The 17,085-nt window shown below is 39.0% G+C and overlaps 1 protein-coding gene across 2 annotated transcripts in view; it reads left to right on the top strand.

Annotated features, from left to right (window-relative positions):
* The window catches only part of CTBP1 (C-terminal binding protein 1), a 44,743-nt gene extending 28,030 nt beyond the window's left edge, over nucleotides 1-16,713 (top strand). Inside the window, exons 5-8 of one of the 2 annotated variants that reach the window (XM_010288959.1) lie at nucleotides 3,441-3,571; nucleotides 5,710-5,837; nucleotides 9,173-9,290; nucleotides 15,456-16,713. In XM_010288959.1, coding sequence (XP_010287261.1) covers nucleotides 3,441-3,571; nucleotides 5,710-5,837; nucleotides 9,173-9,290; nucleotides 15,456-15,642 — 564 coding nt within the window. In that variant the 3' untranslated portion in view covers nucleotides 15,643-16,713. The remainder of the gene's footprint in view (nucleotides 1-3,440; nucleotides 3,572-5,709; nucleotides 5,838-9,172; nucleotides 9,291-15,455) is intronic. The other variant, XM_010288960.1, reaches the window with a different exon arrangement.
* Nucleotides 16,714-17,085: the final 372 nt, after the last annotated feature.

The raw sequence follows: 17,085 nt of genomic DNA, 5'->3' as shown, positions 1-17,085 counted from the left end.
GGGGGGGGGGGGGGGGGGGGGGGAAGTTTCTTGAAATTAGTACTTAACCTCTCCCTGAAGTTTTAGGTAATAGTAAAATAATTTCAAAATCTAGGTGTAATAACTGCTCCATTATTGACTAATCTGATACTAAGCTTTTTCATTAAGTGTCTAACTTCTGACTCCAACCTCAGTGTAGGTAACAGCAAGAAATAGAATGTTGAGATGTAAGGATGTAGGTAGTGTACAGCAAAGAAACTCCAAGATATAATAGTTGATTTTGCTGTTTTTTATAAATGTAGTGTTTGTATGTGTTGGTAACAATGACAGTAGCACTCTTGCAGCAAAATCATTGCTTGGCTTCTGAGAAATAGTTTGCACCTACTAGTCTTGAACTTTAGGAGAGCTGAAGTAATTACTGAACGTGTTCCACAGTCATGTAGGATCATGGCAGAAAACTGACAATATAACACACTTCTTGATTTGAGAGTTCAGGGATTTTGCAGATCCATCCCAACATAAAGTCACGGTTTGGGATTTAAAACTCTAAAAAATGAAGTTTCAAATGCAAAGCTCTAAGAGAACAGAGCTCTGTCACCTTGCCCTGAACGTTATCTTTTGTTGTGTGCTCAGGTGCATTTTGTGGTGTTTACATGGTTAGATGTCTCTGCAAGCAGACATCTAGATGGAATTCAGTGGGACCATCTGGAGGCTTAGCAGTGGTCACTCATTATACAGTGGACTCTGAAACATGGGCCAGCACGTCTCGGGAAGTTTTTGAGTGGAGGTGGATAAATGTGATGAGCTTTGGAGAGGGCTTAGTGCATTAATCAGACAAACAAAACAGGTTAAAACTGAGTGATACCATCTGAAATGAAATGCATGTAATAAAGTCTGTACTGGAAAGGATGTCGTAAGCATTTATCGGGCTATTTGTTATCCTTCATGATTAAAGCAAGGATTAAAATGTTGGAAGATAATTCTTGCTTTGGATAGAAGATAGGTGAAGCAGTCTGTATTGTAACAGTTGATGTGAAAACCATAAAACTGTAACACCTCTGACTGCGTAGGTTGCCTAGAGCAGATCTTCTGAATCTATATCAAAAAGAGCAGAATAGGTATCTTTAAGCTGACAGATATTAGAGTTGGCCTAAAATTTTTAGAGAGCATTGCATGCCGCTTTTATCCAATATTGCATGCTCATGTAATAACCAATTTTTAAGCAAGGAACAGAGGAGTATGGTGCATCTCATTTCACTAAAGTCTCACCGTGAATTTTGTTTAGAATCTGAAATTACGTAACCTTAAAATGTCTTTGAAAATTTGGTGTCAGTATTCTCTTTTAGTAGCTTTTCCCTTTAGTTAGTCAGCATTCTGCCTAGCTATTGTGCTTGACATTGTAGACCTAGAGTAGCTCAGAGATGTGTTTCAAGCTTGTGTTTATTGAACTCATGGTAATCAAGTGCTTTTAAGAGAAGCTGAGGTCATCTTTAGTTTTACAGATTTGAGAAAAAGATGCTGCCATTTAAATGCAGTATGTTTTTACAGCAGCTATGCAGGTTTAGTGCAGGTGAATTTAACAGCTGTCAGCAGTTGTAGCTGTGAAGCTCTTTCAAGCGTCCACCCATTGTTGAGGGTCATCTCCAGCTGCATCCACCCTTACAGTTCATTATGAGTCACGTAATTCATTCCCACTAGAATGCATTTACGCAGCCATGTTCTGTTTGATTTGGACTTGTCTTAGAGTTTTGTAAATAGTCCTAAAATGAAAACTCTGGGTTATTAAGGTTGGATTTTAGCAGAGTTCATTTTGACTAAAATTTTCCAGTCCTTCGAAGGGCATATAAATACACTAAGCTATGCTTAAAACTCCAATTATCTATTTGCAAGAGTGCAGATATAGGAAGGGTATATGAGCTCCCACGAGCCTATATGGCACGTCTGCACAGCAGGTGTGATTGTCACTTGGGTGAGCCCTCCCCTGCTAGTTTTCATCTAGTTCTCACAGCTGACTTAGGTAGTGGAGATGCAGTGATGGTTCCCATCAGGAGTGTCTTCTTGTTACTAGACCAAATTAAGATCGTGCCACTATTTCTTCACTGTTCTAATTCCCAAGTTAATTAGATAAACCTGAAAGAAATATTGCTCAGTTCTGCTCCTGTAAGTGGACTTTGGTTTTGCTATACAGACCAATAGATGGTTCTTCTGTAAACCCAAGAGTCTGCAAATGGAGAGAGGCAGGGCCACAGTAGGTTGGCCAGTAAAATATGGTGGGGATTTTATTCATATAACCTTACTGCAAGCATATGCATGTTAATTGTTTAATATTTCCTATGATCTCATGTAAAAAAATTCTTGTAGCTGACTTTCATCCAAACCTCCTTGTTGTTCATGAATCTGGCATTTCAAATCAGTCTTTCAGAGTAAGGATCCACTTCCATAAGCTTTAGTTTGGTGTGTAGGTTTCAAGTAGTGACTTGGTGTCAGAATGTTGGGGTTTTCTTATTCTTACGGTGAGAGATGGAGTCAGTACAAAATGAGATTTTTATCGTTCATCTTCACCATGGTTCCTGCTCTTCATATGCTTACCTTCATGCACAGAAATGCTTCTGCGATCAGAAGCTGAGTTTAAGACATCTGGTAAAAGATGAAGCATTAGGGTGGCTGGGAGCAGGATGTAGTAATTTATTTTTTTTCTGTACCATCTCTCTCATTTAAACCTCCACTTTGTTTTCAAGTTGTGGATATATTATGGTGTAAATTCTTGTACTTCTCCCCACACAGTGTCATCTACAATGCTAATCTGCACAACGCACAGCACAGCTTCTCTCCTGGGCACACAGCGTTCTCAACCAAATTCATTTTCATGCCTTTTAATTGAATAATATAAGAATTCTTTAGACCTTTATTTGAAAAGTCTCACAGGGAGGAGGAAGCTGAAGAAACAAAAATAAATAAAACGGAGATCTGCTGTGTTTTGGCAACTAGAGGGAAAAGTGTTTGAAAATCCAAAAGCATTGATTTTTCTGAAAAATTCGTGTAGGCTTTTATCTGTGTGAAAGTTGAAAACCACAAAATATGAATTTGTTTAAGAATGTGCTGTAGTTTCTGTCTCATGCAATTTCACAGTGAAATAAAAAGGCATAAAATGATCTGTCACTTTCATATGCACGGTTGTATCTTTTGATCATGTTACTGCACAATATCTGAAACAACGCTTCTATTAAAAGGCACTACGTACAAGAAACGAAAGGTTATTAAGTGCTGTGAAATAGCATTTTATGTTAGAAGCATCACGTTTTGTGGTACTTTCCAATGCAAAGGGAAGACAACTGTTACAGGTTAAATCAGCTGAATAGCCTTTGTTGTAATGGATGCTTCTTTTGAGTAAAAAAATAATGCCACAACGATTTTATTTCATTTATTTTTATTTCATCATTCTTGTTTTTAACTTTCCCTAGATGAGACAAGGGGCTTTCCTGGTCAACACAGCTCGAGGTGGGTTAGTAGACGAAAAAGCACTTGCACAGGCCCTGAAGGAAGGAAGGATACGAGGGGCAGCCTTAGATGTACATGAGTCAGAACCATTCAGGTGCTTTTCCTTTTCTTTTCTTTTTATTTTGTTCACTTTCTTATTTTTAAGTCTTAGTGCATGATACAATCAACAGCAATAAGTAAATGGAGTTTTCCCTTCATTTGGTAGCTAAATACTCCTTAGCAAAGCAACATGAATCTGTGCAGCACTGGACTAATGCAAATGTAGATGGAGCTTGTGTATGTGGTCAGAAGTGAAAAAAGTGACATCCAAGATTGAATTCCTTAAAAAAAAAATCCAATGTGTTTATTTAGTAGGAATAGCAGGGACTTTGGTTCAAATCCTGGGCACAGCTTTGAGGGGAGTTCTCCTTTGTCATTGATGCAACTCTGGAGGCAAGTAATGTTGATGCCTGAAAAGACTCAAAAGGCAAAGAGTTGAGATTTGGTGTGAGAAATAACTACGACACTTTTCTGAGTAGAGGACATACTTTTGTCCAGATTGCCTCTGCAGGAAAGCCATAAATGTAACAGGTTGCAGAAAAAAGTTAAGATAAGGAAGGTGGTCAGAGTGCAGGTTTTGTTTTGTTTTACCCTTTATTGGAGGAGTAGTAACTCTGCTGTCATTAGCAGAGCTGGTAGCACAAGCCTTAGTTTTTGAGTGGCACTGAGAAGTCCAGCGTTTTAGGCAGAAATGCCGCACTCCCCAGAGTGGCATTGATACTGCGCTATCAGCACTCCTAATCAGAAACAAGGCTATTTGATATGTCCTTGAGTCCTGAGCCTGACTTCTGAGTTAGAGTTACGAGAATAGACTGCTTGTGTGTGACAAGCCTTTTTCACTTTTCAGTCTGGGCAGGGAGAAATGTTAATTTTACCTGCAACAACCCACATAAGTTTTTGAAGAGGAACAGATTCAGGACTTGAGGGCAGATTGTAAACACTGGAGAGAGAACAGTCTCTTTCCTATCAGCTTGTGGGGGGAATAGAAGCTTTAAAAAAATAAGAATAGTATCCTTCTAGGTAGACTTTTTATATCTGCTGAGACACAATGCCACATCACAAATACTTAATTTTATTTATGCATACCCTGCATTCATTTACTTCTAAATGTAGTCATTACAATGCAGTAGTGCTGTGCAAAGCCAGAGTCTTAACAGCTCAAGGAACTTTCAGCTACATACATTCTTCCCAATTCAGATCTCAGATCTGCACAAGCAGGCCGTTGCACCTATAGGAAGCCCCATTTACTGCATGGAGATGCCATCTGCAGAGATTCAGTTGCAGGATTACAGCCACAATTTCCTTTGGCTTCAGTGCTGCATGTCTATCTGATTGCAGCATGCAACTCTTTATTCAAGAGTCTTGTGAGATATTCTGATGTTTATTGAACTACAGATGAAAACTACCATTTTATGAATTATGAACATCTCTGAAAGCACGCTTTTGTCTTAAAATATTTGTTCTCCTGTTGTTACAATTGACTGTAAGATTATTAAAACTGGAAACAAATAGGAGCAAGTTTCCATTATTTTCAGTTTGTTTTCTCTGTAGCTGTGATAGCACTTTTACATAGATTTATTGCTTTCCCTGAAAATCATTCTGTAAAATAAATTTCCTTTTTTCTGTGGAGTCTCTATAAAGGAACAGGAAAGGAAAAAACAGTTAAAAATAACAGGAAAAAAGAACTGAATTATCATAGAAGTTCAGACTGCTGATGGATAGACTTCTTATTGGGAAATAATTGTAAGATTTTTTCTTTAAATGACTAAATGTCACATTGACAGTGACTCTTGAGAGAACAGAGCTTTGTTGCCTAATGCAGTAAAAGTCAAATTGTGATGAAATGGACAAATGGAATGGCATCCTGAATTGATTTGGGTCTTGCTTTGTGCATTTCTGCACCAGAACTGGAGTGGCAGTGGCTGTAGTTAGCAGTAAGTGCATTGGACAGAAACTAATGTTGCTACCGTACTTAGGTTCTACCCTTTGAGTCTATGAGAGGTGATTGTTGCTTATTTATACCATGAATAGTGTACTAAATTAACTGACAATTAAAAACAAACCCAACAAGGAATGGAATGCAATTCTTTTCTGTTGTAGAAATTAATCTGTGTATGTACAAAACCATCTGGATCTTCCCCCCCCCCCCCCAATATTTTTTGTCATTTGATCTTGTTTTAAATCTTCATTTAGCTTTAGTCAGGGCCCCTTGAAGGATGCACCAAACCTGATCTGTACCCCACATGCAGCCTGGTATAGCGAACAAGCCTCAATTGAGATGCGGGAGGAAGCAGCACGAGAGATCCGAAGGGCGATCACAGGTACTTACTCACCTTATTAGCTCCTTCACTGCATATTTCTTTTTAACAAACTTTTTCATTCTTCAGTCTTGAAAGATGCTGAAAAGAACCAGCCTTGGGTTTTGTTCACCACTTCCAGTATTTGGAACATAGAAACCAGCAAATACTGCTAAGTCTGTTCTCAGAGCTGGAACAGATCATTTTGGAGGTTCATTGCAATTACAAAGAAGGCAGGCACTGCAAAATAAGTACTTTTTCCAAATAACAGAAATGTACTTATATGTCAAAAATCCGCTTTTTGTTGTTGTTGCATGTAAATATTGCCCATTTGATGGGGTTGCCTGCAAGTATCTGCATACTGCCAGTTCATCCAACTTCGTCTTAGAGGACGGGTCAGGAATTACAGTGTCTTTAAGGCTGTAATGTTCAGAGGTAAAGGATTTAGAGCTTCATGCTGTTCCTGGTAATGCTCATATCTCAATAACTCATTCTCTATGTCAGAACAAAGTTTTCCGTATTTTGTTGGGAGGCTACTCTACCCTAGTTTCCTCTCTTTAAAGCATTGCTAAAGAAGTCTGACATTTTAAAGGGCAAAGTCTCTTTGTTATATAACTACCATGTAATTGTAAACTGTTCACATAAGAGAAAACAGTTATGTCTTGAACACGCACTGCTAATAAATAAAATGAGAAGAGTGAGCCATTTGGCATCAGTTTGAATCCCTTGTAGCTTAAAATAAAAGGAAGGATTTTCATACTGGAAAATGATTCATTAAACACTAATGTTTTGTCTTTAGTAGGACTTTGCGCTTTCCCCCTTGGCAATATAGGCTGAATGCTCTGCAGACATGAAGGGCCATCTGTGTCACCTTGAGAGTAGTTCAGTGCCAACACATTGCTCTGCTTTACAAAAAAGCACTAGCAGTAGCCTTTCCTGTATCTTGTGCCTAGAAAGGCTGGCCAATTTAGTTTCATATATAGCCTGTGCAGAAAGAGGATTCTCCTCTGGATGGTGATTAAAGGCGCCTCTTAATCTCCTGATCTGAATTGCCCTCTACAGCACTATTTCTCTCTGTTCCAGAGGTAACCTGAAGAGTCTGACCATCCCTTTGCTGGAATTGGTCCTTGTGCTTATACTCCAGAAGAACTCTAATAGTACATCCATTAAGTTGTTGTATAACTGTTGCCTGCTCCCAAATAGCTCTGGGAGAGATTGCACAATCCAGCATATGATACCTACTTGGCACATGATTGATGTGCAAATAAGCATTAATAGGCTAAGATCAGAAAACTGAGTAAGAGTCAGCTATACGGAGCTATTTTTATGTTAAATACTGTGCAATAGCTCAAACATACACGCCTAGGAAGACAGACCTACATTTTCTTAAGGTGTGTGATTGTGCTATCAGCCATCTATATCATTGATTTGTATTGAAGCTCTCAGCACTTCAGTGTTTGCACATGGTTTGTAGTAAGATCAAACTGAGGCCAGCATTAGGGAGGTGAGAATGACACTGAATTGCAGTGAAACAAATACAGGAAAGATACAGGAAGTTTGGGATAAAGCTGGGTATGTGAAAGCCATAGGGGAGAGAGGGTGTAGAGGGAGAAGACTAATTGGAAAAAGGTGTACAGTGAAGGAATGCAGGCTGTGACTACCATCTGACGATAAAGATGTTAAGTGGTTCTGCTTAGGTGTTCTGATGTATAAAATAAAAATAATAAGCAGCGATTAGATATCTTTGAATATATTTTTGAACATCAAAACATTCAAAATATTAAATAAGAAGGACCACTGAAAACAGTGTGGAAGAAACGGGAAGGCGAGCGTGGCAAGTGAAAAGACTGTTACAAGTTTAAAATAAATTTTAAAATACTGTTTTGTAAGCGGAGACTAGTAGAACATGCCTACAGAAGTCAGTGAAATGAAGAATGAGAGGGGCTGGGAGGAAGACATGATTGCACTTCAAAAATACTTGCAAAGGATAAACATCGGAAGAAGAAAGATACTGTTTAAATTTATGGACAATTCTGGCAGAAGTTTAGATGGATGTATATTTCAGCTAAACTTAGAAGATGAGTTCTAATCAGGAGAACGGCAGGAATTCAGCCATAACGGGGCACGTACCTTGTCTGATACTGAACTCAGAAGCCCTTTCAGCTTGTGCATAGTAGACGTGGGAAGTTTTAGTGGCGTAAGCGCAAGCAAAGCAGTAACGAGTATTTGATGGTGTCCATGAGACAAAAAGCAATTCTGTGAAAAGCCTTTTTTACAGCCCCATTGTGGCCAGGCTGATGGATGGGAGGAGCAGGCAAAGGGTAGTGAAGGCCTTAATCAAATTTCCAGTAGGAAGTTGGAGAGAAAAAGTCTGAATTTTTTAATGATGGTGTATGGTCAGTTTTTGAAAGCACTTCTGGAGTACTGTTGCCAACAGTAGCAGGGGTAGACTTGAACTTACCTCTTTCTACCTCTGTGTGTGCAAATGCGCAGTAAGATTAAACTTCAGAAAAGATACATTAAAACATGTCAAAAAAATCACAGGCTCCAGTTGATCTCCCATTGAAATAGGTGGAAATATTCCTGTTGCCATGAAGAAAATGTGTGTTGTATCTGTTTGTGTCACTTTTTGCAGGGCTGGAGATAGTTCTTCAAAAGGCACTCAGAGGTTTGTCCAGTATGTGCTGAATCAGGTTGACAGATTTTCCAGTATCTGTGTCTTAAATCTTCGGTTGTACTTCAGAGGTTAAGAAAAGGTTTTGAAGAAATGAAGAGAGTTTTCTGGTGTGTTTTCATTTTTTTGTAGGAATGAGAGAGATGGCTGAGGGTTAATACATTATAGTAAATAAATGTGAAGAGCAATGGAGATAAAGTAGGGGAAGATCAGGAGGACAAGAAAAAAGTGTCAGTCATGTTCAGGTTTATGGCAAAACTCCGTTCAGAATCCTACATTCTTCAATAAAGAGTTTTTATTGCTGTTACACATGGAAGGAAAAGGAGAAAAGTGAAGTTTAAGACAGAGAGCAGGAGGCTACGTTACTGAATTTGAGTGGCAGCTCTATATTCAAGTTTTAGCTTCTTGGAAAGCATGAATCTTGTTAATTATGGTTTTATTGAGACCCTGTATACAAAAGACAGGGAGAGGTAGAGAAATAAAAATTACGCAGAGCATTTCAACCATTATTAACTAAGTCCCAGATGAAAGGGGAACAGTGAGGATCAAAAATGAGCTCAGTGTGATTTTTATGTATTAATTTAAATATGCAAATATTTGTAACTATTTTTAACATAGATACATTAAGAGCATAAGGCATACAGTTAAGGGTTTTTTTAATCTCCTCTCCCTTGCTTCATCCTAGGTCGTATTCCAGACAGTCTGAAAAACTGTGTTAACAAAGATCATTTGACTGCAGCTACACATTGGGCCAGCATGGATCCCGGGGTCGTTCATCCAGAGCTTAATGGTGCTGCATACAGGTAAGCATGCTCCAGGTGTAAAAGAAATACCTCCTTAATTCAGAGGTAGGTAATCAAGAATAAATAAGATCTTTCTATTAATAAATGAAGTGGTTTTGGATTAGGCCCCAGCTATATTGTTTTTATAATTGTTGCATTCAGGAGGATAATCTTGTTTTGCTAGTTGAAGTCAGTCAAGCAAGTGCGTAAGTACGTTTCCTTTTCTTATCTTTTTTTTTTTGTGTGGTTAGTAATATCTGAATAATACACATTTTTTTGTATATTCAAGTAAAACAGTCTGGTCAGCTCCAGTGAGTGCAGTGGAAGTTTATGTTTGTTTTGCTGAGGGTAATGATGCAGCAGTAGGTTACAGAAAGGCTTTCAATAATAAACTATTTCTGCGTGGTTTTGTGGCCTCCAGACACGCAAGGGAACAAATAGCTCAGTAGTGAATACAGTGGAATAGCCTGTGGTGATTACAACAAGATGTTTAAAATAGTGTTTTCTAAATTACACATTTAATTTTTAAGCAAAAGCATTTGAAGGACTTGATCGATGTATTCTCAATCAACTGTGAAAGCAGCTCTTAATAATTAATAGAAAGGGGCAATTTTTTTACATCTAATATGTACGTTCCTTAGTTACTTTATTTGCTTGAGAGCCTTTCTCTGTCCCTTTATCCCTAGCAGCTGTTCTAACAGCAGATTTTTCCTAGTAGCCAACGTCACACAATTTTTATTTATGAAAAATGTCTGCAATTTTTTATCTTCCAGTATGGTATTTACTCATAAGTAGGATGAAACTGTCTGAGAAAGCTACAAACAGCTGCTTCCCGATGCCTTGAGGGAAGGGACAGTGCAGTCCTTTCATTATTTTTTTCCTAATATTTCCTGTCCTTCTTCACACATCTTTCTTATCTTTGTCCTTCTTTAGGAGGCCTACCCCATACTTCTAATAGATAGAGGATTTTATTTGTGTTACTCCATATGAGAACCCAGCTGTGCACTGCTGAGAAGTGATGCAAAGCTCTCGTGTCCCAGTGACTTCTAACAGTCTCATCAGAAAGTGATGGAGAGGTGACAGGGGAGCGTCGCCACCCTCTGCCGAAATCTCCTTATCAGTAGCAATAAGTGCACCAAGGGAAGAGCATAGCTTTGATTTGATCAGCGTGCATACATCTTGCATCACAACACGATGTTTATTTTTGGAAAAAGGACCCATAGCCCTAAATATCTGAGGAAGGGTGTTTTTATTGGCTTAAATGAAAAGTTCAAGCACATGTGTTCTCCTCCACACAGCATGTGGTTTCATTGACTTCAGTTGGGAATGTTTAGGGTATAGCTGAATGCAATTGAGGCTTAAAGGCAGGTATTGCTGAACTGGGTAATAACTCCAACCCTGTCATGGCAGTTAAGAACAGGCTTGTGTGCCCAAATAAAATGCAGTTGTTTGTTCTCATTTTGGGGGTCACAAGTCCAGCAGGAGCAGGCTTCACAGCTAAAAATGGGTTTTAACTTAGGAATGTTTTGGGAGTTAATGATTTACAAGGTAAACACCATATGTATTTAATTTAAGCAGGATAAACACAGAACTGAATGCCTCTTTAAGACATTGTTTCAGTCAGTTTTTTCAATAAAGAAAATTCATTGTAAATAAATTCTGACTTCACAATTTTTTTCCAATGCAAAATAAAACTAATTTGGGGGGAGAAGTTAAGAGTCATGCAACAAATATTAAAAGCTGCTTTCTGGAAGGGTGATAGAATAGTGCTTGAGTGTGGGTGAAGGCAGTTCTTATTTTGTGCAGTATAAAAAATGCAGGACTCAACGCTCAGGCTTTATGAAGAAATTGGTTTCAGTAGCAGTGTTTGCTGATGCTTAATTCCTACCTGGATTAAGTACAGAATTTGAATTGATTCTTTGAAACATATTTTTCTTTCTTTTCTTTGCAGTCCACGATTATGTTCAACTAACTGAGTTCTGGAGTCTTTCACAGGCAGTATGGTGTTTCAGATGTGCTAATAACTGTATCATAGTCGTGTAATTGCATTAGAAGATAAGACCTGGGATAATAATTTATATGTTAAAAAATGCAAATAGCTCTTTCGGTGAGCTAAAACTAATGAGGCTGTTTTATTCTGGATATATCATTTACTTGTATTTTGATGTAGGACAGAACTCTTAAATTATCAGATATTATCACAAGCAAAGAACATTGAGCATTCATCAGCAGAATATAATCTAGATCTTCTGAGTATCACTGTATTCTGTGGAAAAACAAACCCATTTACTACATGAAATGCAAGACGCCCTATCGACACAAAAGGTCAAGCGAATGGGACCTATCCCATGAGTAAACATTAACAATATTCCTGAGAAGAAACTATTTGCAGTAGTCTCGATGAAGCAGCATAATATACCCTGCTTTTGTGTTATTACTGTGGTTTTGTTACTGAGCTGCCTGTTAAATAACCCCCTGCCATTTCCCGTGTTGTCGGGCGTGCGGGTTATAGTCACAGTGAAATTTTACAGCTGATAAACAGTGATTGTGCAATTTATAGACATGTTGACATATCTTTCTGCCTTCTAACAGGTAGAAGGTGAGAACATCTAGGTACTGAAGAGGTACTTGGACGAGAATAGTTATATGTTGGTAATCCAGGAGTTATTTCACTGGTGATTTTCACACTCTGTAATGTAAGACGACAGCATGCACTTAAATTTTTAAGCTCTTTTGGGACAGACTCAGTTTCTTGAACAGAGCTGTCCTGGTTTCAGGCAGGGTAGAGTTAATTTTCTTCATAGAAGCTAGCATGAGGCTATGTTTTGGATTTGGGATGAGAAAAAGTTGATAAAGTGCTGATGTTTTGAGTTGTTGCTAAGTAGTCAAGGACAGTCCAGCTTCTCATGCTGGCCTGCAGCGAGCAGGCTGGGGGTGCACGGGAAGCTGGGAGGGGACACAGCTGGGACAGCTGACCCAGGCTGGCCAAAGAGATATTCCCTACCATATAACGTCATGCTCGGTATATAAAGCTGGGACGAAGAAGAAGGAAGGGGTGGAGGGACGTTCGGAGTTATGGCGTCTGTCTTCCCAAGAAACCATTACGCGTGATGGAGCCCTGCTTCCCTGGAGATGGCTGAACACCTGCCTGCCCATGGGGAGTAGTGAACAAATTCCTTGTTTTGCTCTGCTTGCGTGCGCGGCTTTTGCTTTACTTATTAAACTGTCTTTATCTCAAACCATGAGTTTCCTCCCTTTTACCCTTCCGATTCTCTCCCCTGTCCCACCGTGGGAGAGTGAGCGAGCGGCTGCGTGGTGCTTGGTTGCTGGCTGGGGCTAAACCACGACAAGAGCTTAACATAGTGAGTTCAGGGTGCTTCTGTATTTTTAAAAAATACAGATTAACATAGAAATTAAAGTTGCCATTCAGTTGTAATTAATGGGGCTACTGTATTTTCCTTTGTAAATTAAAATTGTGTTGGGGAAGGGGAAGGAAGAGAATGAAGTAGCAGAGGAGGTGTAACTGATCTCTCGCTTCTGCTTTCACAAAAATTTAATTTAGTGGACATTTTACCTGGAAAATGTTTCATCTTACTGCTGCCAGAGGAGGAAGATTGGGGGCAACTTTATGAAGTGCTGGGGGAAATGTATTTGCTGGTTAAGAATAGAAAAGCAATAAATAGCAACATAAGGGAAGGTTATGTAGCATAGAAATGCCCATGTGTAGAGGCTGTTGAGTTTATGTGCCCTCCTTTCAGGGATATGATTTGAACAACACTGGTGATTAAATTAAAAAGGGACAAAAATTAAGGAAAGAGAATGGCAAAATAGGGTTAGGAGCCGTCAAGCGAAATACAGGTTCTGTAGGGGGCTATGTTATCTGCATTTTGGCTACTGCCATTGTGTAGCTTGAGGACAAGAAAAACAATTGTAGGACTTTTGGATGTTACTAAAAGCCTTTAGGAAGCCTGTGTCTTAGGAGATGTGCTGGCAGGTAGAGTCCCAATTGTTGTAACTTGGTGTCCAAGGGGAATACTTCTGTATACAGCAAGTGTATCTGGAGTCAAAGCTGAATTACAGATGTGTAGTTAGAACTGCTTAATGTGCTCATAAGGGAACTGTTAATGCTCCTGATCCACCACCATCCATTTTTATGAGGGGGATGCTCTGACTTTTCTTCCTGAAGGAAACACAGTTGTAGACCTGGCGCTCTCCTTGATTTCTCCCAGCTCCGGTGTGTTGATGCTCAGAGAATATGATGTTAGGAAGTAGAGATTCTGTGCTGGAAATGGTTGCTGTGTTGGGCTTTTAAATGGAAGTTTTTGTCATGTCATGTTGTGTTTTTTGCAAAGCACCTAGAGTAACAGATAAGCTGTTTCAAAATTAAATTTGAGTAAGTAAAACAATACCCAGCCTGACAGTTTTCATAGGAGTTGAAGCAAATTTGATTAATAAGTCAAATTGACATACTGAAACAAGCAACTAATTCCATTAGCAACTGCAAATGAATACTAAGGAACCTCTCTAGAGGAGGCATCGGCATAGGAAGCCCTGTAAATATGTGTACAGTTGGGAACAAAGTTCACTGGCTTACGGGTGATGTGATCTTTCACATACTGGCTACCCATCCCAGGTTACAGTCAGTGGCACAATCTGTAGGAGTCTTTCCCACAATGACCAGGCCAGTGTATGGTGTCTTCATTGTCCCTGTGCCGTGGCACATAGCGATGCTGACCCTGTCTGGCACGGTGCTTGCAAAAATCGGCTTCCCTGATGTTTCTGTGGTGGAAGAAAAAAGAACAGATAAGTATGCTTTCATCCAGCTTGATTCCTTCTCTGAGTTTTGCATAAGCTCTGCACTAATTTTCTCTCAGTTTGAGGGAACTTAGGATGAGCAGCACAAACATGCATTACTTCGGGGAAAAAAATGCTACTGAAATAGGGTGAAATTCCCCAATGCATGCAGCATTGACCTCTGCTGAGAAGAAAATCAACATCAGAATGATGAGATATTTGAAAAAGCTTGACAAGCCTCGAAGTGCCTTGTCTCCGATGTAGTTCTAAGTAAATATTAGGGTAGCAAATGCTGCAGTGAGTTAAGTGGTAGGTTTGTGTGTTTAGGCTTTTAAACGGCTAATGCTCTTACTAGGACACTTGGATGGGCAGAACGTAGCGGGAGAGAAGGGATGAGTGTGCAGCTTTATGATGGGGAAGGGAGGCAAAGGGCTGGTGTCAGGTGGCCAGCGTGAGATACCTCAGTGCCCATTTGCAAGTTATTTGGCTAAAAAGGAAACATATTTTTGTTAAAAGTGCTCGTGTGTAGCTGTTGTTTATATACAGCACTGTGAAATAACAGTGTTCGCTGATGACATCTGAACGTCTGGATTGAAACAGTAGATGCGTAAGATTTTTTTTTTTTTAGCCTGATAATACCAGAGCCATCATAAAAATCAAGCTGAATCAGAGGGTGATTTTTTTTTAATTGAATTAATATTAGGCCTCACTGTTCGTCTAGATAGAGTAAGAAATCTTTAAAACCATCGGTACTTTTTGTGTTTGCACCTCTCTCTCTTGCAGTCTGCCTAAAGCACTTGTCCTCTGTACAACTGATACTGGTTCTCTTTCAGACAAGTACAGTGGCAGGTTTGATACTGAAAAGGCACTCGGGTGCAATAGGCTTGAATTTGTCATCTTAAGACTGTGTGGGTATGATTTCTCTTTTGAAGGGCTAGCAGAAAGCTACAATCGCAAGATTGAAGTTTAAAGAATTATTTTTTCAAATCACAACAGTGAAATTTTAAAATTTCATGTGAGAATGAAAGAGAAGAATATCCCCAAAGTTCAACTGGAGGAAAAGTCATAGAGGACAGATACCTGTCATGCAGACCTAGCCTGAACTACTTCTTGTTGAGGTGTACTTTGTTTCTGTTGCTGTGCTGCCACTCATGCTATTTAATCTGAAGAAACAAGCTAGGAAACCTTTATTTCTCATGTGGGTAAAATACAGCATCTTTTGCATTATTTAGCAGTATCTGCATATGGTATCTCATCTGGAGCTTAACCACCTGTCTTTCTCACTGGTCTGAAAACAGAAGCAGCATCTTGGTAGCTCTAGAAGGAGGCAAGGTGGGCTTTCCAGTCAGTCATCTCTTGGTTTTAATGTATGTTCTCGTTTTCTTCTCTCAGCAGGTATCCCCCGGGCGTCGTAAGCGTGGCTTCAACTGGCATACCTGCAGCAGTAGAAGGAATAGTCCCCAACCCTATGTCTTTATCACACGGCCTCCCTGCTGTAGCCCACCCGCCCCATGCTCCTTCCCCTGGCCAAACTGTCAAACCAGAAGCTGATAGAGACCACCCAAGCGACCAATTGTAGCCTATGAAAACAGCATTCCCAACATCGGCGATTTCAACTTCAGTGTGTGGAAAACAAACAAACAAAACAAAACCCTGGATTTTGATTAAAGGCAAAACCATGAACTTACAGGAGGAGACGATTATTGTTTTAGAAACTGGTCCAATATACAGTATAAAAGGAAAAGGTGGGAGACAAAAAGAAGATTTGGAAACATTTTTTCCTCCGTATAAATTGTAGTTTGTCCCTGTCCAGTGGACTGATTCACTGTTTCTGTGTCCTATGGGTTCTTTGTTAAGCAAGAGAAGTTAGTAGTTAATTATATCATGAATGTACTTGTCTGTGTACAGTTTTTAGAACATTAAAAAGGGTTTGTTTGCTTAGCTGTCAACAAGGAAAAACATAAGGGAGGCATTCAACAAACCAATTTTGAGATTAAAAATCCTTTCTTTTATATGTTAAAACATGCCCAAAAATGAGGCAGTTGGCAAACTTCTCAGGACAATGAATTTTTCCCATTTTTCTTTCTACGCCACACAGTGCATTGTTTTTTCTACCTGCTTGTCTTATTTTTTAGAATAATTTAGTAAACAAAAGAACAGTTTCTCCTAATTTTGGCATGAATTCCCTTATTTCAAAATGAAGACAACCTTGCAAAGAGATTTTGAGGAAAAAAAAAAAAAGGTTTTGTATAAACGAGCATTGTGCTTTTTGTCACCAGTTAAAGTATATATTATTGGTGGTATGCGAAAAAGGCACTAGACTACTGAAAAGTAGCAGCATTTCATTGCCTACATTGATTCCTTCCTGGTAATGTGGTAGGCTAGCAATATTTTTGGTTAAAATCATGTTTGTGACTGTAACCATTTGTATGAATTATTTTAAAGAAATAAAAATCCCAGACAAATACCATATGTGTAAAAATTTTTATTTCTAGTAACTGTTTATTCAACTTTTATTAGGTTTCTTAGCTGTAATTTTTAAACAGATGCTGTCAAGTATTTCATTTCTAGCTTTACTTTGCTCTCTGTTTGTAATACTGTCTTGGAAGCTTGAAAAATTAAAAAAAAACAACAACCTCTTTCCATACCATTTTTCCCTTTACATTTCGTAAATGTTGATCTTTTTTCCTGTGTTTCTAATGGAGTTTGAAATTAAGATGGATTTTGATTTGTACACCGGCATCATCAGCTACAATATGGTAACAGCATTTATGCCACCACTGTGGGCAGAGCAGAGAAGGTACAACAGCAACACATCAATAATAATAATAATAATAATAAACGTCTTTTGCCGAAGTCCAACATCAGAAGTGTCCCTTGTTTTATTTGCTTTTGTGATGATGGAAGCGTGCAGCAGGATGTAATTGTATTCGCTGCATCGAAGGAATTTGTTTCTTTGAACGTGGGCAGAAGCGTTTTTTAGGGCAGGTTGGATTTCAGCTGGAAGCTCTTTGGGCCTTTC

Source organism: Phaethon lepturus, unplaced genomic scaffold (genome assembly GCF_000687285.1).
Source record: "Phaethon lepturus isolate BGI_N335 unplaced genomic scaffold, ASM68728v1 scaffold7376, whole genome shotgun sequence".
Taxonomy (NCBI): Eukaryota; Metazoa; Chordata; class Aves; order Phaethontiformes; family Phaethontidae; genus Phaethon; species Phaethon lepturus.
Note: the sequence above shows the minus strand (reverse complement) of the source record. Positions and strands in the feature narration are given on the sequence as shown.